Raw genomic sequence first — 22,742 nt, forward strand, 5'->3', positions numbered from 1 at the left:
TAGTCTTATCATGAGCCCAAGTTAGTTAATTAGGTCTATAAGTGGTAGATTCTTTACTTAAAATACTAGCTGAAATACTAGCTGAAAAGATGAACGCTGTTCAAAAATTAAAAAGATGAATGCTACTATAAGTTAGATGGAAAATTGAATGAGAAATCGGGGAAAATGTAGTTGAAGTTGTGACATATTTTGTCTGGAAAAAGGTGTGAGGGATATTTATGAAGTTTTAAAAATGTTTCAAATTAGTATTCTGTGAGATTTAACTTTAATTAATAGAATACATTAAAACATCTATAAAATAGTACTCAATAAATTAATTATATCTTTAAAATAATATATTTTCTTATGATAGTATGCTAAATAATAATTTCAATAAATTAATAAGATAATATTATTAATTTATCGATTAATTAATATCTCTCTAAATTATTAAAATTTAATAATCTCAACATTATTAATTTATTGTGATTTTATTATAGATATATTATAATATTAAGAATTTTTTTGAAAAAATATAAAAAATGTGCAAACATGCAACAATTAGATCGGTGTCAAATGAGACAATATTTTTTTTAAGAAAAAACTTGTGTGAGACAGTCTTACGGGTCGTATTTGTGAGACGGATATCTTATTTAAGTCATCCATGAAAAATTATTATTTTTTATGCTAAAAATTTACTTTTTATCGTGAATATCGATAAAGTTGATCCGTCTCACAGATTGAATCTGTGAGACGGTCTCAAATGAGACGCTCTGTTTTTAATGGTTACAGTAGAGACCTCACGGTAACACATATTTAAATTTATTTGGTCAAAGCATTGTATATATGTACGTGTGTATATATATTGTTTATTTAAAATAATTAGTTTAGAATGGTAAATTATCACAATATTTCATTTGAAAAAATGTAACAAAATTTTTAATCACGAAAGATTTGATTTATCGAAATTGATTTGGATACATAAGAAAGATAGCTGAAACCGCGTGATATATACTATATAGCGTATATTTCTCCTTGATATCTGCTAGTTTTGCTACACGGTCCCCCCCACCTCTGCTCTGCGGCGCTGGTTTGAGAGAAAGAATACGCTATGGAAAAACTGATTCCTAAGGAGTTCGATTTTCTGCACAAAGAACGCTCTGAAGAAGCGCAGAGGCTATGGCGGAAGGCCGTCGGGAAACTGGTGAAGAACCGCCGCCGCCGATTCCGGTACGCCGCCGATCTCGAGAAACGGTCAGAAGCTAGGGAGCAAATGCGGACACTCAGAGTACGTAATTGAATTTTGCCATGGTTTTTAAATGATTTCTGTTGAATTCCATTTTTTGTGCTATGATATAATGGTTGTGGCATTCACGATTTCCCATTTTCTTCATCAATTTTGTTACTAGATTTGAGATTTTACTCTGATGTTCAAAAATAGAAAGACGTGTTACACCGACGTCAGTCACGCTTCTCTTGTGATAATCGCAATGTCGGTAACTGTCAATTGTTGCTTTTCCTGTAATGAGTTGATTACCGGCGGGGGCTGGCTTAAACAAAATCTTCTTTAAAATATAATATTTATTTATTATGGTTTTGTCATTTGACTTGTGGCTCCGAATAAAGTTGTAACACGAAATTTCCTCGCAACTTCCCCCCAGACACTGACATTCATCTCTCTATTAACTCGTGCGAGGGATACATGCGTTGTTTTCTCAATGCAATATAATGTTTCCATTCCCTGGAGGATATCTACTACTAGGATTTTGTCGTATAGTCGTGTATTCATCGTGGGATAGTTTGAAAAACTACTTTAATCAAATATTTTTTTAATTGTAATATTTCTTTAATTTTTTCCGAGAAATGACCTTCATAAAATAATATGCAACCTAATGTTACGGAAACACCCCTGCAACAATCTAAGGTGCTCATAAACGGTATCATGTGTATGTTAAGAAAGTCATAAATTACCACTTAGCATGGGCATCTCCTTTCGCTGAAATACTTCTGGGTTATCGTCTGATCCACCACTTGCACATCTTTCGATTTCGACTGCCTCTTGGACTCAAAATTTGTACCACTATTGTTGTTGGTACCATTTGCTTTTCAAGGACGAGAAAATAAATAAATTTTGACTGAACAATGTATGGGCACGCTGGGACACTTGTGCATAATTGTTAAAGGCAAGGCTGCAAGACGTGCCACTAGGCGACTCCTCTGCGCCTGGGCTCGACTTTGAAGCCTAAGGCGTGCTTAAAGCGCACTCAAGGCGCGCAATAAGCAAAAAATAAAATGTAATTAAAGCTTTATTTCCTAATATTCTAAAATTGCATATATCGATAGATAAAAGCTATACACTAGGATCTGAATTGTTAATCAGCCTTAAACTAGAATCCAAATTGATTGACTGAACAAGTAGAGAAAATCTCTACACTTGCTATGCTAAGAAAGAAAATAGAAGTAAAGAAAAATTCAGTCAGATATAACAGATTCCTTAATCACACGACATACTAAGAATAAAATCTCAACATTTTTATCAGAAAAATAAATAGCAGTAGTAAATAAATATTTTGTAATATGATATATTTTTTCTAGGATTAATTATTTCAAGTTTTATATATAACAATAATAACTAAATATATTTTTCTGAAAAATTATTAGGTCGCCTTGCTTCGATAAGGTTCGAGCCTCGTCTTGCCCTCAAGCTCCAGGACCCTTTTGCGCTTTAGTGCCCCTTGCGCCTTTAACAACCATCCACTTTTGAAATGTGATACTCTTCCTCGCTGTCTTTACAAAATGCAATTTTAAATTGAATGACATGATGGTAATAGATAGACAAACCAAATTTGCTAAGATTTTCTATGCCTTTCACTAGAGATGAGGATGTACATTAATCTTGTTTCTATATGGCAGATGACATGCACTGCCATTTGGATTTAGATGAATGATTAATGGGAAGAATCCTTATATCTTGTTTGGTACTCTTCTCAGACTTCTGATTGTGCTATTTGTAAACTCCAATTGCTGATTTTTACATATGAAAGCTGTTGAGGAAAGGTAGACTTATGATCGGTAATATTTCGTTCAAAATGATGTACTTGGTTCATATAAATGATAATCCATACTTGTTCCAGCTTTTTTGTTTTTGTTTTGGGTCGTCATTGTTCAATAACTACCAGTGTGGCTATGTATTGTGTTGTCAGTAGTTCTCAAATACTAGTAAAGCTCAAAATACTCGAGTCCGAATAATTTTGGGTAACTAGTGCTCATTTTCCAAAATTTGTTGTCAGGACAATATACGGGTTTGTTTTGTGGCTTATACCGCGGCACTCAGGTTTATTCACGGTATAATTCTACTATATGCTTCATCTCAAATATAGCTTGCATAAGTTTCTTTTGGTCCACACTCTTGTTTTGTCATCACCACTTATCTTTCCTTGCGCAGGAGGTGTGCATGGTAAAAATGGTAAGAACTCAAGTGAGCCCCTAGAAGAAGATACAGGGGTAGAGATTCAAAATGGACTCCCAGAAGAAGCTAGACTTGCAGGGTTTAATGTGCACCCCGATAAGATTGCAACTATTGTTGCTTCCTATGATATCAAGACCTTAAGAAAACTCAAAGGAGTAGAAGGACTTGCAAATAGATTGAATGTTACTCTAGATAAAGGAGTCGATTCGAATGATGTTGATATCAGAAAAAATGTTTATGGTCCCAACCGATACACCGAGAAGCCCCCTAAAAGTTTTTTGACGTTTGTGTGGGAGGCTCTGCAGGATTTAACTCTTATCATCCTTATAGTTTGTGCTGTGGTTTCTATTGGAGTGGGAGTTGCCACCGAAGGGTTGCCCAAAGGCATGTATGATGGCGTTGGAATTTTACTTAGCATATGCTTGGTGGTCATGGTTACTGCGATCAGTGACTACAAGCAATCACTACAGTTCAAGGAATTGGACAAGGAAAAGAAGAAGGTTTTTGTCCAGGTCATTAGAGAAGGATTTCGTCAAAAAATCTCTGTATATGACTTGGTTGTTGGAGATGTTGTTCATCTATCTATTGGAGACCTGGTTCCTGCAGATGGAATATTTATATCAGGACACAACTTATTGATTGATCAATCAAGCTTGACGGGTGAAAGTGTGCCAATAAATATATATGAAGAGAGACCTTTTCTTTTGGCAGGATCAAAAGTGCAAGATGGGTCAGGTAAGATGTTGGTGACTACTGTTGGTATGAGAACTGAATGGGGAAAGTTGATGGAAACACTAAGTGAGGGTGGTGAAGATGAGACCCCACTTCAGGTGAAGCTAAACGGTGTCGCTACAGTTATTGGTAAAATTGGACTGGTATTTGCTCTTTCAACTTTCATAGTCCTGACAGTCAGATTTTTGGTCGAAAAAAAGCTTCACCACGAATTTACAAAATGGTCTTCCCATGACGCTCTACAGCTTTTGAATTACTTTGCCACTGCTGTTACTATAATTGTTGTTGCTGTTCCAGAGGGATTGCCCCTAGCCGTGACACTAAGTCTTGCGTTTGCCATGAAGAAGTTAATGAATGACAAAGCTCTGGTGAGACGTTTATCTGCCTGTGAGACTATGGGTTCTGCTACATGCATTTGCACCGACAAAACAGGCACATTGACAACAAACCATATGGTTGTAAGTAAAATATGGATTTGTGGAAGAGCAAAAGAGGTAGACAACAGTGGAGGCAAGGACACACTTGATTCAGATATATCAGAAAATGTATTAAATTTTCTCTTGCAAGCAATATTCAACAATACAGGTTCTGAGGTGGTCAAGAATAAAGACGGGAAGACTTCGATTATGGGCACACCAACAGAAACAGCAATACTAGAGTATGGAATGCTCTTGGGTGGTGATTTTGACGAGCAACGTCGGCAGTGCCAATTGTTGAAGGTCGAACCTTTTAATTCAGAAAAGAAAACGATGTCGGTGCTTGTGGATCTTCCAGACGGCAAGGTCAGAGCATTTTGTAAAGGTGCATCTGAAATTATATTAAAAATGTGTGACAATGGAATTAATGCAGATGGAGAAACTGTTCCTTTGTCATCAGAACAAATTAACAATATCATGGATGTCATCAATGATTTCTCTTGTGAAGCTTTGCGTACACTATGCTTAGCATTTAAGGACATTGATGATGGCTCGAAGGCAAATAAAATCCCTAGTTCTGGCTATACGTTGATTGCAGTAGTGGGAATTAAGGATCCAGTTCGGGATGGTGTAAAAGAAGCAGTAAAAACTTGTTTTGCAGCTGGGATTACTGTACGCATGGTTACCGGTGATAATATTAATACAGCTAAAGCAATTGCGAAAGAGTGTGGAATATTCACGGACTTTGATCTTGCTGTTGAAGGACCAGATTTTCGCAACAAGACTTCAGAAGAGATGAGCCAAGATATACCAAAACTTAAGGTGTCCAATTTTTATTCAAATATTTAATCATTTGGAACAATGTGGAAACCCATAAACTGCCTAAAATATTAAGATCTTGAACATAGGTAATGGCTCGGTCGTCGCCTACGGACAAGCACATTCTGGTAAAGACTTCCAGAAGCATTCTTAAAGAGGTTGTTGCAGTTACTGGTGATGGAACAAATGACGCCCCTGCTTTGCATGAGGCTGATATTGGACTTGCTATGGGCATTTCTGGAACAGAGGTGCGTCCCTATGGTCTCTAACTGTACATGTTACTTGTGTATGAAATTTGGACATTGCAGCGTTCAAATGTTTGTTTCTTTCAAAGAATTGAAGTGTTGGACTGGAACAAAATTCTTTTGATGGGCTTGTATTTTCAATCTAAAATAATCCTGATGCGTTATATAAAATATGTACAGGTTGCAAAAGAAAGCGCAGATGTGATTGTATTGGATGATAATTTTGCTACAATTGTAAACGTTGCAAAATGGGGACGATCTGTATACATCAACATACAGAAATTTGTGCAATTCCAGTTGACTGTTAATATTGTTGCCCTCATGATCAATTTTGTATCTGCATGTATCTCAGGTACTTTTTTTTTTTACTTATAAAGCCCCACCGACCAACATTTTTGTTAAAAGAAAGAAAGAAAGAAACAAGGGTGATTAATGCTGTATCCATACACCCACTTCCACTAAAATTTGTATCCTCACTCAATGAGGTTGCACGCGAAAAGTTTTTACCATGTGGCAATCTTGCTGCTCCTGACACAATGATCTTTCTCTTCCTGCATTGTATGCTTGACATTTGATATTTCTTTTACTTCTGTTGTCAATTACAGGATCAGCTCCTCTAACAGCGGTGCAATTGCTTTGGGTGAACCTAATTATGGACACTCTAGGTGCACTTGCACTAGCCACTGAACCACCAAATGATGAACTGATGAAGAGGCCTCCTGTTTTGAGGACCGAAAATTTTATCACCGTGAACATGTGGAGAAATATCATTGGTCATAGCATTTATCAGCTGGCTGTCTTGTTAGTCCTCAATTTTCTTGGGAAACAAATATTGGGACTCCAGGGTTCTGACGCCACTGCAGTATTGAATACTTTCATATTCAACACCTTCGTGTTTTGTCAGGTAACTCACTTCATTAGCTTTTGACTTATATGTTTGCCTTGTTGCAATATCTTCGACCTCAATATACTATGTTAACGACACATTCTAGCCCCTTCAAATTTTCTTTAATTATGTGTTGGTGGAATTAGTGGTGGCAAACAAGTTCAGTCGAGCTTGAACAGTGCTATACTCAACTTTGACTTGGACTTGCAAAGAACCCGGACTTGGTCAAGTTGTTAATTATCATACTCGGACTTTACTCGCTTTGGTATGGAGTGGTAGGAGTTCGAGCTTGAAAAGCTTAATATTTTTAAAAAGCTAGAAAAATTAAAATGTGCCGTGGGACGGGTCTTCTTACAAGTAGTCATCAAAACTTCTTACTTAAGAAATAATCCAAGATTGAACAGTAAAAAGTAATACTAGTAAATAACTTGTGGTTGAGTTCAACTTGAGTAGCTCGAGCTCAGTTGAGTGGGGAGCAATATGGCTCACGTGTATGCATTGATAGTATGAGGATAATATAGCGCTAGTTATACAAATCATTTTGCCATTTTCCCTGTCAATTGCAAAGAGAGAACCTTGTGTCCTGCTAAATCGTGAACTTTTTTCTTGCTGGCGTCATCCAGGTCTTCAATGAAATAAATAGCCGTGATATTGAGAAGATAAACATTTTCAGTGGACTGTTTGGAAACTGGATATTCTTAGGAATCATCGCGTGTACAGTGGTATTCCAAGTGATCATAGTTGAATTCTTGGGCACATTTGCTGGCACTGTACCTTTGAACTGGCAACTATGGTTAACAAGTGTTCTACTCGGCGCCGTCAGCATGCCTATTGCAGTTATTTTGAAGTGTATTCCAGTTGACAGAAAGACTGCCATTGCTACTCGACAACATGATGGTTATGATCCACTTCCAAGTGGTCCAGACATCGCCTAAAAGAAATCGCATTCAAATGGGTACATATTTTGAGCAGCCCTTCAAAGGATTGATTCAAGGGTATTTGTTGAATTCCATCTTTAGCCCTGTCAGGGCACTCTCTAAAGTTCAATGGAACATTTTGGTATTTTCAGTTATGAGAAATAAGATGAAACAAAATAAAACATTGGATACGCGTGTAGGTTTGGATTGAAGATGGTTCCAACAATTGCCAATGAATTACACCGAGTGTTGGTATTAGGGGTTGGAATTTGAAAGCTTTTCCGTCTTCCTTGTTTATGTTTGATGATGGCTGAGGATTGAAGCATGAGGAGCCTTACAAGAAAATCTATTTCGAATATTTTTCAAGCCACTTTTCAGAGACTCGTGTGGCATTTATTTTTTGCCAATAATAATAACGATACTCTTTGAATATCCATCTTTGTCACCGAAATGAATGTTGGTTCTGTTATATCTGTGTGATCATGGTTCGCCGGAACGATTGCGGTGCTTGGAACGGCAACGACCGTTCCAGTTCCAATGTTATGTTGCGGAACGGTTGTATAAAAAAATTAATAAATTCAAAAAATTGGTAAAAAAATGTAAATATAAATTACATCATACTAAAAAAATAAAATATATAAAGTTATTACAAATTAATAGATCAATACAAAACTATTTTACAATAATAGCACAATAAAAAAATACACACTAAAAATTATAACATACCAAAGCTAATACCAAGAAGAGTGACGCGGAGGAGCGAGATCATTGTTATATTCTTCATCACTATCTCGTAGATTAAATTGATTTCGAACATTTGGATATTGACGTGATTGTCCATAGGGATATTAATTAGATTGAGATGAAGAAATATCATTAGAATGAGATGGTTGATTTTGTAATAGTATTTCTTCACGACGGTTATAGTATCTGAATCCACGATACACAGTAGAACTATCAGCTGTACTTGAAGATCTATACTCGGGACCATGACGTCCAACACCACGCCATATAGATGATGAAGATTCATTGTATCTATCACCAATATACTGAGACGACCCATAATCAAATCCACGATGTCTAATTCCATGTGTACCAGATGTTGAAAAATCAAATGATCTATCAAAAGAATCGTGTGTGAAATTATAATTACCCTGATATCCATATCCACCTGATTGATATCCAGTCGGATCATACTCAACATGCTGAGAGTCCCAATTGTAACTCATCGATCCATAATTATCTGTCATTTGAATTTGTCGATGTCCCCCCAATCCAAGACATCTTATATGTTCTTCGACACCCATGTATGGTTGAGTAGAATCAGCTGAATGTTCTTTATCACTAGCACTATCAGTTCATCGGCAACGGTTTTGGTCGGTTTTGGTAAAACCGTCGCTAGTAGCGACGGTTCAAAACAAATATGTCGTAACTTGTGTTCCGTTCCGCCCGTCCCGTTCCGCTTTCCCGTTATGCGGCCGATAAAACGCCACATAACGCCGCTACAATACAATAAACGATTTGGCCTGGAACTTTGGAACGGTGGCCACCGTTCCCGTTCCCGTTCCGCCCGTTATGCGGCCGTTTCGGCGAACCATGTGTGTGATTACAAACCAAATGTTGAGTAGGTCTCTTGTTAGACGGTCTCACGAATCTTCACGAATCTTTATCTGTGAGATAGGTAAGTATATCGATATTCACAATAAAAAGTAATACTCTTAGCATAAAAGTAATGCTTTTTCATGGATGACCCAAATAAGATATCCGTCTCATAGAATATGATCCGTGAGACCGTCTCACACAAGTTTTTGCCTCAAATGTTTGGTTGTTTTTTTGTATATTCGAGGCTCCCAATCCTTGTGTTATATAAAAATAAATATATATTATTATTAATAATAAAATTATAATTTTTCAAATATTTAATATTAAAATATTTTATCAAATGATTTTATTTTTAAATATTTTAATATTGAAATAAATATATTTAATATAAAAAAATATGATGAAACATTTTTTTTAATTATTAATTAGATAAAAATTGATAATTAAATTTTAATTGAATAACAATGAATATATTTTAATTTGTGAAAATATTTTCTTAAATATTATTAATATAAATTTTGAAAAGAACACTAAAAATATTTCACATTTTGATTATTATTAATAAAATTAAAAATAAAAAAAAATTAATCATCAATATATTATAACATGTAAATAATATAAATGGTGATGTCAAGTAAATTTTGCAAAGGGTAACACCAACATCAAACACATTGATCACCTCTTAAATTAAACATATCATATTAGTCTAAAGATACCCCTACGGTTGGTCCAATATTTCCACACATAAATCCATTATTTCGTTGTGGAAATTCATTATTCAAATCAATACTCTCTCTTTTGTGCATACTAAGAGAGACATCCTTTGCCATACGTTAAAATTCATGTTCTTCTGAGCTTCATTGTACTAAGAATTGATCATTTACCTGTTATTTTAGGAGGCTTGAATGTTGAAGGAGAGTCAGACAGTTGGGACTTTGGCTTAGGTATGCATTCTATTTTTATTTTTTTTAAAGGGTAAAAAAAGTTTTGTACAAGTACTCTGAGCATTCTCAGGAGAAAAACGAAACAATCAGGAATTCAAATCCTAACGACGAAACAACAATAACACCAACTATAATAAATTGTCCATTACTCGAACTTCAGCTGGAATGGATATAAGTGTATGGATTTATATAGACTGTCGCTGATAGTGCCACAACTCGCATACGCGTCAATGTGGAGTTGCCACGGTGAGTGGTCCTAAAGGCCTTCAAAACTGCCGCAGGAGATCCCATAAGCTTCTTCATGTGCAACCAATCCCTGAAAGTCCGAAACCATTCCATATTCTCTTCGATATTGCACATTCGAAAAAGAGATGCTACAGATTCATCCACTATGTTACAAAGCACACAAGTTTTATCAATGACGAATTGTAATATGTCACGAGTGAGCAGCTTGCCATGAGCTAGTAACCATAGTAAGAATCGATGTTTAGGCAATATGCACGACTTCATCACTAGTGGTTCCCAAGGCCATCCACCCCTGTTCTGAACGAAGAATTTATAGGCTTGAGAAATACCTTTTTTACCTCCAAACCAGATATCTAACCCGACTTTGGCCGCATCCACCGAGCCATATCCTCTAATTATGTCATCCCGGATGGATATGATCTGTTTTTATCAATTGCGAGTTATCTTTCTTCCATCCCCATGACCAAATATCTCCAAAGACACTATAAACATGATTGACCCATCGAGTCCACATGCTGTCTTCCTTCAAATGTATCCTCCACAACGTCTTCGCTAAAAGTGTCATGTTCCAAGCTTTTAAGTTCTTTAATCCCATACTTCCATGGTCACAAGGCTTAAAAGTACTTCCCAAGAAATTGGAGGGTGTTTTGTTGGCCATGCAAATTTCCCACACATAGCATGAATTGCACCAATTACGGCACATGAGATAGACAATATGGAGAACCAAAAACATTCAACCCCCTGAAGAACTGATCTGATAAGCTCGATTTTTCCTGCATATGATAAGGGAATACGAGGCCAAGAAGTAATCTTCGCCGCCATGGTATCCACTAATTTATTAAAATCAGAGAAACACAGCCGTCTTGCAGCCAACGGAACACCAAGGTAATGAAAAGGTGGATTACCAGTACCGAATCCAGTCATGTCAATAATCTGTTGTACCACATAATCATCAATATTCGCCATGTATATGCTAGACTTCAATTGATTGACCCTCAGTCCTGCCATGTCCGCAAAGTGATTCAAGCAATTCATAATCATTAAAACACTACGGACATCCCCCCGAGACAAAAGAAGAAGATCAGATCATCTCCATATGCAAGATGAGTAGTACGAAGATTTCCACACTTAGGGTGGTATTACGAGAAGATGTTGAGAGCTTTTCAATCCATTATCATTGAATGTAATATGAGTGTTCAAGCCGTAACTGAAGATACAATGCATGTTAATATGCTAACTATTGTCTAACTGCCATCTAACCAATTAACTAATTGTTAACTTATATATCTGATATACCCCCCTCAAGATGGACTATAAATGTTTTTGATTGACATCTTGGATAGCAAATGCGAGATTGTAGTATACGGTAGAGGCTTTGTAAACATATCCGCAAGTTGTGAGTCGGAACGAACTGGCAGCAACTTGATGGAACCATCGAGTATTTTCCCGCGTATGAAGTGGCAATCTATTTCGATATGCTTGGTTCGTTCATGGAACACTTGATTATTTGCAAGATGAATTGCTGATCGATTATCACAGAACAAAGTTGCTGGGGAAGGTGGCGAGATATGCAGGTCACGTAGTAGTTGAGTGAGCCACATAATTTCACTGGTGGTGCTAGCTAAAGCTCTATATTCAGCTTCGGTGGAAGACCTAGAGATGGTGGCTTGTTTCTTTGCTTTCCAAGAGATCAAAGCATCACCAAGAAAGACACAGAACCCTGTCACAGATTTTTGTGTATCAGAACAAGATGCCCAGTCAGCGTCGGAGAATGCACATAATTGTGTGGATGAAGAGGCAGAGAAAAATATGCCTTGGCCAGGAGCTGATTTTAGGTAACGTAAAATGTGTTGCACAGCCCGTAGATGGGGTGCACGAGGCTGAGATACATATTGACTAAGTTTATGTACCGCAAATGTGATATCTGGACGTGATAATGTGAGGTAAAGAAGTCGTCCAATGAGACGACGATATTGGGATATATCCTCCAGCAGCTCACCATCAGTGGCATTTAGAATGATGCGTGGTTCCATTGGTGCTGAAGTTGGCTTACTAGCTAGATATCCTGTGTCTTCTAATAGCTTTAGAGTGTACTGTCTTTGTGAAAGACATATGCCCTGTTGTGAACGTGCTATCTCTAGACCAAGAAAGTATTTAACCGAGCCTAAGTCTTTGAGCTTAAACTTGCCTTGGAGGGATGTTTTTAAAGACTGTAAAAGATGAGGAGATGGCCCTGCAATAATGATGTCGTCCACATATACGAGTAATGCCATGAATGAGGATCCGGCGCCTTTAGTAAACAATGTATGGTCAGATTGAGATTGGACAAAACCATAGTCAAGCAAGGCGTGGGAAAACTTGGTGTACCACTGCCTGGAAGCTTGACGAAGACCATAGATTGATTTATGAAGTTTGCACACAAGTTTTTGGGACGAGGTGTTGTGCGGAACCTGTGTATCATATCCAAGGGGTAAATCCATATATACTTCCTCTGATAGATCACCATTGAGAAAGGCATTGTTCACATCCAATTGAATAAGAGTCCAATTTTGACTAGCCGCAAGTGCTAGCAAAACTTTGACAGTTGATAATTTCGCTACGGGCGAAAAGGTTTCAAAGAAATCCACACCCTCCTGTTGAGTGAAACCTTTGGCTACAAGTCGAGCCTTGTGTCTTTCCACCAAACCATTTGATGAATATTTAATCTTGTAAACCCATCGACATCCGATGGAATGTTTTCCCGTAGGTAATGGAACAACTGACCATGTTTGATTAGCTTCCATAGCATCTAGCTCATCCCTCATTGCTTGCTGCCATTGAGGAAGATGAACAGCTTGGTGAAAGAATTGTGGTTCAAACTGTGAGGACACATTAAGTACCAGCTGTCGATATGGATGAGATAGGGAATCATAAGATATGCAAGAACTCAAAGGATATGAGGACTCAGAACTTAAAGAGGTGTTCGACTTCATTAAGTTGCAATGATACTCACGAAGATACGATGGAGGTTGTGTATGCCTTGAAGAGGATCTGAGAGGTACTGTCACTGATTGAGCTGGAGGCTGATCAAGTGAAGAAGAATCATTGCTGGGATTGTTGGAACCAGACAAGTGTGAAGCTTCATCTGATGTTGGAATGGTTGTGTCAATAGTAAACGGGTTTAAAGGTAGAACCACACGAGGAAATGAATCAATATGGACCGTTGGCATAATAGACAGAAATGGGAATGTGTCTTCATGAAACATAACGTCCCTGGACACAAAAATTTCTTGACTCTCGATATCAAGTAGTTTGTAGCCTTTAATACCCGGAGGATAACCCAAGAAAACACAAGCACGAGCTCGGGGTGACAATTTGTCACGATGAGCAGCAAGAGTGGATGCAAATGCTAGACAACCAAAGTTGCGCAATGATAAATAATCAAAAGATTTCTGATATAGAAGTTCATAAGGTGACTTGTTTTGGGTGTTGGGGGATGGTGTACTATTGATCAAGTAAGTTGCTGTCAGTACACATTCTCCCCAAAGTTTATCAGGTAAATGCGATTGAAAGAACAGGGCCCGAGCTACATTAAGTATGTGCTGATGTTTCCTCTCTACTACTGAGTTCTGTTGTGGCGTTTGCACACACGAGAACTGATGCACGATGCCTTTGTCAAGGAATAAATCTGTGAATGCAAGCTCTTTTGCATTATCGGTACGGAAGGCTTTGATCTTTTTAAGGAACTGAGTTTCAACCATAATGCAGAATTTCGACACAAATTTGTATGCATCAGACTTATGCTGTAGTAGGAAAACCCATGTAAATCGGGTGCAATCATCTACCAAGGTTAAGAAATAACGTTGGTTATTCTGTGTAGAAACATGATATGGTCCCCATACATCGCAATGCACAAGATCAAATGACGAAGCAGACATGTTATTGTGAGCTATAAATGCTAGTCTTCTTTGTTTAGCTAAAGGACAAACGAAACAAGGTTTACTCTTATCAAGACTCTGTGTACTGTATTGTAAGCAATCCTTTAAGAGGTCCATGACTTTAATAGACGGGTGTCCAAGGCGATTGTGCCATGTTTCCACCGATATTTGATTGACTGCAGCCTGCTGAAAATGTGAAATTGTATCCAGAACATAGAGCCCTGCTATTTTCTTACCCTTGCCAATCGTTTTCCACGTCATTGCCTCCTGAATAAGGAATGAATTATGATAGAAACTGATCATTAACTTGGCGGTAGTAAGAAGGTAACTGACAGATAAGAGGTTGAACTTGAAGTCTGGGATAAACATGACATCCTCAAGAATTAATGAATCGCCAAGTTTAATGGTACCACAGAACTTAACCTCAATTGTTGTGTGGTTGGGTAGAGTAACTGAGCAACCAATAACAGGTTTGAGTGATGTAAATAGATGTGCACTGGAGCAAATGTGTCTGGATGCTCCAGAATCAACTACCCAATACAAAGGAGAAGACAAACCATTCGAAGCATGTGTAGATAAACAAATACCTGTGGTGTGAGCATTACACGAATCACCACCAGGAGCATTGTTCTTGTCAATCGAAGAAAGGTGTTGATCAAACAACATCTTTAGCTGGTTTAACTGAGTAGTGTTAAAACTTTGAAACAGATTCTGGGACATATTCTGAGATGAACTATCAATGGCACCAATGTCAGCTGAGGCATCATGCTGTGCAGAAACTTGGTTAGCAGAACCCATATGTGGCCGAGTAATGATGTTTCCTCGAGGCTTCAACCCTGGAGGGTACCCATGGATTTTATAACAAGTTTCCACCGTATGTCCATGAATATTGCATTTCGTACAAAAAGGTCTTTCTCGAGGAAATCTTGGTGGCCCTCGTACATGAGTTTGTTTATGAGATTGATCATTCTTTATTACAAAGGCCATGTTGCCTGGAGAATGATGATCTGGGAACTGAGAACCAATGGTTCTTTGACGTTCTTCTTGAACTACCAACGAGAAGACACGATTGATGGTAGGCAGTGGATCAATCAACAAAACTTGACTGCGTATTTGTGCAAAAGAATCATTAAGGCCCATGAGAAAAGTCATAACGTATTCCATCTGAAAATGTGTGTCCATCTTCTTAATCCCTTCGCAATTGCATCGGCCACAGCTGCACATTGGGCGGAAGTTATTCAATTCTTCCCAAAGAGTTTTAAGCTTCGTGAAGTATACCCCTACAGATTGTTGTTCTTGACGTAAATTCACTAATTCACGCTTTAGTTGAAAAATTCTTGGCCCATTGCTCTGTTGAAATCGCTCTTTGAGATCATCCCAAATGCTAGCTGCAGATTCAGAGAAAAGGACGCTTGCAGAAATTTCTTTGGAAACAGAATTCAGAATCCAAGAGATTACAATGTTGTTGTTTCGAATCCAAAAATTCAGGAGATTTGAATCTGCCTCCGATGGCTTGGCAATCGTTCCGTCGACAAAACCGAATTTGTTCTTGACAGAAAGTGCGATTTTCATGGATCTGCTCCAGGAAGAATAATTGTCTCCCGTAAGGGATTGTGAGACCAACATGAGGCCTGGATTATCTGAGTGATGCAAGAAGTATGGGCTCAAGGGATCATCAATGGCGGACTGACCAATTGATTGAGAAGAGGCGGATAAATTTCCAGGAGCCATAGATCATTCAGCTTGAAATTGCTGCGGAAAGCGACGTAATCAGAGAGATCAATGCGCCGATGTCGATCGAGAAATTTTGTGCGGAAGATTTAGCTCTGATACCATATTACGAGAAGATGTTGAGAGCTTTTCAATCCATTATCATTGAATGTAATATGAGTGTTCAAGCCGTAACTGAAGATACAATGCATGTTAATATGCTAACTATTGTCTAACTGTCATCTAACCAATTAACTAATTGTTAACTTATATATCTGATAGGTGGAAAACAAAAGCAGGAGATCTTGACAATACCTCAAGACACAATGTAAAGAGAAAATGATATAACATATCAACTTGTGGTAAACCATGTTTCCCTTCAAAATGCCCATGGAACATCCCATTAAGTACAAGAGAATACGATGTAGTCGTCACACATTCCATAATTCATTAGATAAATGTATCTGGGAAGTTCATAACCGTGAGCGCCTCACACAAGAATTCCCAATCTACGGTGTCATATTCTATTCATATATCGACATTCTGAAGTAACTCTTGTGCCAAATGAATATTGTCTATAATGGATCGATCCTTAATAAAGACAGCTTGTGCCCCATCTATCAAATTCCCATTATATCCCGAAGTCTATTCACCAAAAATTTCGATATAATTTATAAAATATTGTGCAACAAGAAATGGGCCGACAGTCACTAACCGATGTTGCATTTGCGGTTTTGGTACTAGAGCAATAATAGAGTGGTTCCATTGTTTTAGCAATCGTCCCGAGCGAAAGAATTCAAGCACAACTGCGAACACATCTTCGCTAATAATGTCCCAAGACCTCTTGAAAAACATGGCGCCAAACCCATCAAAACCGAGCACTTTATCACCATCTATATCGAATAGAGCCTCACGGATTTTGCCTCTAGTCACCATAACTGTCAGTTTTGACCAATCCAAATTCGAGACACAAGTTCCTCCCAAAATTATGTGTTTGTTTACCGCCACTCTGTCAACCTTCTTGCCCAACAGTTCTTTATAGTGTACAACAAAACTATTAGCGATTTCATTTGCATCAGTCGTCACATTACCAACATTGTTTCAGATTGCAATAATGGAATTGCGCTTATTTTTTCTCTTGATGAGGTCATGAAAGAACTTCATACACCTATTTGTTGTATATTGTTGACACTCACTTTCTGCGCAATATACAATCTTTCGGCTTCAAGTAACAATTCCACATTACGTCTCACTTCCTTATATCTATCCGTCATGATTCCTGTATGCAACATTTCCACTTGTAAGCCATCCAAATATCTTTTAGCAGCATTCGCAAGCTCAATTATGTGACTGAAATTCATTTGGTTAAGCTGTTTTAGAGGTTGCTTCAGTCCTTTAAGAAGTTATTTGAGTTTATATTGGAAAGTGTAATGACCATCGAATACAGGAATTGGATGTGTACGACCCGACCCGAATCCGTACCTTTTTATTTTTTTAAAAAACTTTTAATCTGAATTTTCGATTTTCCTCTAAAATATTTTGTTGAACAAAAACCGGAATGAAAATCGAAATCTTATACCAAATCTTAAATTTTACAACCAAATCTTTTTACCAAAACTGAAATTTAAAATATTTGGTTTTCAACCAAAATATTTTCCAGATCTGAAACCTTATCAAAAAATTTTCAGATCTAAACCAAAATAATTTTCAGATCTGAAACCGTATCAAAATATTTTCAGATTTGAAAACATATCAATATATTTTCCAGATCTGAAATTATATCAAAAACATTTTAAACAAAATTTTATTTTTCAGATCTGGATCCAAATAGTACCAAAAATTTTAAACAAATCTCAATGATTCAAACATGAATGGCTCTGATACCACTTGTTGGGGAAAACTCATAAACCGCAGAATCTATCACGTTAAATCATTAAGAATTTGACTGAAAACTTAAGCGGAAGCGTCCTGAAGCCATAATCCTAAATTGTTTAGAACGTGTCTTGATCTTCCATATCTACGCGCTCTTTTCTTGAGAGAATCCTTTAGTTTCTCTTCAGAACTATTTTCTTAATGGGAGAGAGAATAGTGAAAGTGACAACGCGAGATCTGGGGACCATGACCCATATTTATAGATAATATTTATCAATATCTTCTGATATTTCTGTTTTAGCCCATCATAAAAACAGAAACTTACACTTATGTTTCTACACATTAAAGATCCACAACCCATTAGATACATTAAAGCCCAATAACCCGAAACATTAATTGATCACTTTATTTTGGACTTAACTTAATAGACCACAACACATAATTATTCACATATAAGCCCAAAAAAAATAATTGATCCAACAAGAATCTCATTCTCAGTTTTCCAAAATATCTAATTACATCCCTTTTTTGATGCATAACGATTTTGCTGCTTTTTTCTAATAGCACATCATAACTATTTACGTTAAATATTGTTAGTCATGAGGGAAGAGCAAAATGATGGATGGAAGTAATGTATTGTAATTCATATTTTTCAACGATAATTTTTCTATCAAGGTCCAAGGATCTAAAAACATTAGACTGTATTCATGCTCTGTTATTATCCAATTTATATAATATTGGACCACTTTGATTATACACTAGTTTTAAAATCAGATAATGGCTTCCAATGATATTTTTTTCGACCCCAATTCGTAATATAAATAAATAAAGGGCCCCAAGTGTAATACATATAAGTTCGGGGGCTATGGTTTATTGTTCCATTCATCCAAATTCGTGAATCAAAATCCAAAACCCTAACCACAACGTATGCTCGCAGATCCACCAAGAATTCATGGCCGCGAAATACGACCTGACACAGCGCATTGCGCCGCAGCTTGACCGTCATCTGGTGTTCCCTCTACTTGAGTTTTTACAAGAGAGAGGATTGTACCCCGAGGAGGATATTTTGAAGGCAAAAATCGAGCTGCTTAACCACACAAACATGGTCGATTATGCCATGGACATACACAAGTCCCTCTATCGATCTGAAGATGTTCCACAAGGTATGATTTTTGTGATTAGCCCTGACAATTAGGGTCGGAGGGATGGAGATGGTTAGGGTATTTTTCGTGTGAGTGAATGTATGCGGTTTAATCTTCGTTCATATGGATTTTCTGACTGAGAATTGTGAGTACTGTATTTAATACTGGATTTTCGATACTTACTGATATATATTTTTTACTATGTCATGGATGTCTGTGTGTGCTGAGGAAAGTTGTTTTTGTTTCTTTTTTCTTTTTATTATCTACATGTGCTGGCTTTATTTCTTTTAGTTTTGGACATATTTTTGATTTTTTACTATTGGTCTTGCAAATTTTGTTTTGATTCTTTTTAGAACTGGAACTTATTGTTATTTAATGCGATCTGTTGTTTATGGGCATCAGGTATAAATTCTTTATTATCTGTGCTGCTGTGAATTGTTATTTAGATTTACATTTTATGATGCAGTGTTCTGCAGTCAGTGTTTGATTCACTGTTTTTGAGTTTTTTCTGTGGTTTAGAAATGGTGGGGAGAAGAGCCGAGGTGGTGGGTGGGTTGAAGTCATCGGAAGAGGCCGCAGCTCCCATAGTTACCTTTCTGCAGAATCCTAATGCTGTTCAGGAACTGAGAGCTGACAAACAGCATAATCTTCAGATGCTCAACGATCGCTATCAGGTTTACGTTTAACTACTTTGCGTAATTTGTCGTTATCTTCTTCGGTGGATGTCAGCATTTAATCATCATACTGGTCTGATGCTCATCCCATTTAGCATCCCCGATTCACGTGCCATTGTTGTGAGAATTAAATTCTCGAGGATATTTTTTTGTTGTGCAATTGATGACCTCTTTACCATACATTTTTCGGACCTTATCGAGAAACTTTAAGGTAACTGATTAACCATTTGTTTCTTGTTTCTCAGATTGGTCCAAAGCAGATAGAAGCACTGTATAAGTATGCCAAATTTCAGTTTGAATGTGGCAACTACTCTGGTGCTGCCGATTATTTGTATCAGTACAGGGCCTTGTGTACAGACACGGAAAAGAGTTTAAGTGCATTATGGGGAAAACTAGCAGCAGAGATATTGATGCAGAACTGGGATGTTGCGCTGGAGGAGCTCAACCGCTTGAAGGAAATAATTGACTCTAAGGTTTCTATTACTGCCATCTAAACTATTAGCTTGTGCGGTTACTCCTTGGTTGTTACAGGATATTGAATTTTATTATTGTTCATGTCTTGCAGAGTTTCTCTTCTCCATTGAATCAAGTACAAAGTAGAATATGGCTATTGCATTGGAGTTTGTTCATCTTCTTCAATCATGACAATGGAAGAACCCTAATTATTGACTTGTTCAACCAGGACAAGTATGACTCTGGAACTTATTTACATTTCCTTATTTTGTTTTATTTGGTCTGGTGATGTTAGAAGATGATTATGTTGCTTCTCCGATAGTATTACTTCAGTTGTCTAACACCTAGAGTTATCAAAGGAGGAGGTTGTATTGTTTGTCTTGTTATTATTACTGTGTTTGAACCAGCAAAAAAATAATAATGCTAGAATCATTGGCATGTGACAACCGATAGATCTGGTCTCCATCCCCTCCACTCCAGAAAACTTATTACCTATATTCTAAAATTTTGGTCAATAAATCAAAGTTTACCCGACTACTCGCATGTATCTTAGCATCCTACCTTCCAAGCATCACACATTCACACTTTTTTTGGGATGCGGCGGATGCCATATTTGATAATAGTGCCTCATGTTACATTGATATGTTCCCTCTATCTAACCCAGAATTCTTCAAGAATTTCTAAATGATAAATCTCTTTCAGGTATTTGAATGCCATTCAAACAAATGCTCCTCATCTTCTACGTTACCTGGCAACTGCTTTCGTCGTCAACAAAAGGAGGCGGCCTCAACTTAAAGATTTCATCAAGGTTATTCAGCAAGAGCAGTATTCTTATGAAGATCCAATCACAGAGTTTTTGGCATGTTTATATGTCAACTATGACTTTGATGGGGCTCAAAGAAAGATGAAAGAGTGTGAAGAAGTAAGCTTCCTAACTGTAAACAGTTCTTCAATCATATTCATCTGTAAGATCCTGTCACTGTGAAAAAATTAAGTATGTAAATCATGCTTATTTATATTTATGTTTCAATACCTTTATTTTTTGTGTTTCGCCTTTCTTAGGGATTTAGAATTGCTTGTTGATTATTGTTGGATCTATAAAGTTAATTGCATATAAGTGTAAATGATAATATATGATTCATATCAACTGTACCTCAACTATGACATGCTCATTGTTTAACATTACGTTTCTTTTCTTGCTGAAAATTCATTTCTGATTCAATTGTTCCCATGTTCATCGATCTGTTGTGAAGAGATAAGTTCATTTATTGCAGTTGTGTTATGATAATTCCCCTGCCAGATGAAATGTTTTTTAGAAGATTTCTGATCTATGTTGGTTATGTTGCTATCTGCTAAGAGCGGTAATCCAGTGCTATTGAGTTGACTGGTCTTTACTTTTTATTTGGAGCTGACAGATAATTGCCTTCTGTTTTAATATTATTCTGAGTTGGTTGTCATCTCATTGAGTATCCATGTTTATATGGCTAAGTCTTATTATCATGTTTCAGGCAATCCTAAATGATCCATTCCTTGGTAAACGGGTTGAGGAAGGAAATTTTACTACTGTACCATTAAGAGATGAGTTCCTTGAGAATGCTCGGCTTTTCATTTTTGAGACCTACTGTCGCATTCATCAGCGCATTGACATGGGGTATGTACCTGACATTGTTTTTAGGACAAGAAAATTTATGCCACAGAAGCCTTCACCTCTCCCCAATTCGCCACACTCACAAACACACAAGCCCCTCTGTGTGTTTTATGGTATTTTTCTGTAGTGAATATAATTGTGTATCAAATCTTAATGGTTGATCACAAATAGCCTGATTGATGCCTAATTGCGGCTTTGTTGCTTTCTTGATCATCTGAAGAAGATTTCATTGCAAATATATTTTTTCTCCTACTTACTTTAAGAATACTACAATAGTGTCTGAGTATCTTATTTGTGTTAAAAAGTCATTCTGTTTAATATGCATCCATGCTGTAGTATGATGCTGAAGTGCCAGCCCATTTTTTTGGTGTCAACTCTTTTTTCGTAGTTGAATTAATTTGGACCATATTGTGTTACTACTTGGTGCTGTTTGACAGTGTGCTCGCTGAGAAACTGAATTTGAACTATGAAGAGGCTGAGAGATGGATAGTGAATCTCGTAAAGACTTCAAAACTTGATGCCAAGATCAATTCCAAGACCGGAACAATCACAATGGAACCGAATTTTCCCAATGTGTAAGTTGCACCAATACAAATCATATTGTGAAAATAACTGTTAAGACTTTGTTTTGACTGTCAGATCTTATCGATATCATATTTCATGTACAAGATAAAAAACATGTTTTTATAAACGAAATTTAAGCATGATTTACTTGGCCATGATATGCTATTTTTCACTTTCAGGTATGAACAGCTTATCGACCAAACTAAAGCACTTTCAGGGCGCACTTATAAACTAGTAAGCCAGCTCCTGGAACATGCTCAGTCGCAAACTGCTCGGTAGATTGTGCCAGCACCGGCTGTTGATTTTGGCCTCAAGGAATTTGGATTTCCCGAGTTTGATGAAGTGCCCTTTTTTTTAATCTCGAAATTGACAGTTTTAAAAATGAATTTTGGCATTTTTCACAAGCTAGCTGATGGATCCTCACTGCTAGAATTATGTTTATTTTTGGGATACTCGCGCATATTTAGTGTATGATGGTTTGTAACAGGGTAAGAACTCGAGCAAAAG

The 22,742-nt window shown here is 37.1% G+C and overlaps 2 protein-coding genes across 3 annotated transcripts; both read left to right on the forward strand.

The window, feature by feature from the left end:
- The first annotated feature begins 923 nt into the window (after positions 1-923).
- On the forward strand, positions 924-7,895 carry LOC140815561 (putative calcium-transporting ATPase 11, plasma membrane-type). 2 transcript variants are annotated; one of them, XR_012114384.1, is made up of 8 exons: positions 924-1,267; positions 3,270-3,324; positions 3,425-5,418; positions 5,505-5,663; positions 5,841-6,012; positions 6,266-6,564; positions 7,170-7,541; positions 7,664-7,895. XR_012114384.1 is itself a non-coding variant. In XM_073174641.1 (7 exons), exons 1-7 carry the CDS (start codon positions 1,091-1,093, stop codon positions 7,479-7,481), a joined length of 3,168 nt encoding a protein of 1,055 aa, XP_073030742.1. In that variant the 5' UTR covers positions 924-1,090; the 3' UTR covers positions 7,482-7,895. The 2 variants fall into 2 exon arrangements, 1 of the variants encoding a protein (XP_073030742.1); XM_073174641.1 differs by having other exon boundaries at positions 7,170-7,895.
- A 10,725-nt stretch (positions 7,896-18,620) lies between these two features.
- On the forward strand, positions 18,621-22,722 carry LOC140815570 (eukaryotic translation initiation factor 3 subunit E-like). Its single transcript, XM_073174651.1, has 8 exons — positions 18,621-18,917; positions 19,416-19,570; positions 19,816-20,043; positions 20,136-20,257; positions 20,726-20,945; positions 21,532-21,674; positions 22,109-22,246; positions 22,415-22,722. Exons 1-8 carry the CDS (start codon positions 18,707-18,709, stop codon positions 22,512-22,514), a joined length of 1,317 nt encoding a protein of 438 aa, XP_073030752.1. The 5' UTR covers positions 18,621-18,706; the 3' UTR covers positions 22,515-22,722.
- Positions 22,723-22,742: the final 20 nt, after the last annotated feature.

Source organism: Primulina eburnea, chromosome 2 (assembly GCF_022965805.1).
Source record: "Primulina eburnea isolate SZY01 chromosome 2, ASM2296580v1, whole genome shotgun sequence".
In the NCBI taxonomy this organism is placed as follows: Eukaryota; Viridiplantae; Streptophyta; class Magnoliopsida; order Lamiales; family Gesneriaceae; genus Primulina; species Primulina eburnea.

Coding starts and splice junctions, on each gene's coding strand:
- LOC140815570 (XM_073174651.1), top strand. CDS start 18,707: ATGGCCGCGAAATACGACCTGACACAGCGCATTGCGCCGCAGCTTGAC. Junction 18,918..19,415: donor ATCTGAAGATGTTCCACAAG/GTATGATTTTTG, acceptor TCTGTGGTTTAG/AAATGGTGGGGAGAAGAGCC. Junction 20,946..21,531: donor AGATGAAAGAGTGTGAAGAA/GTAAGCTTCCTA, acceptor ATCATGTTTCAG/GCAATCCTAAATGATCCATT.
- LOC140815561 (XM_073174641.1), top strand. CDS start 1,091: ATGGAAAAACTGATTCCTAAGGAGTTCGATTTTCTGCACAAAGAACGC. Junction 5,419..5,504: donor AAGATATACCAAAACTTAAG/GTGTCCAATTTT, acceptor TCTTGAACATAG/GTAATGGCTCGGTCGTCGCC. Junction 6,565..7,169: donor ACACCTTCGTGTTTTGTCAG/GTAACTCACTTC, acceptor GGCGTCATCCAG/GTCTTCAATGAAATAAATAG.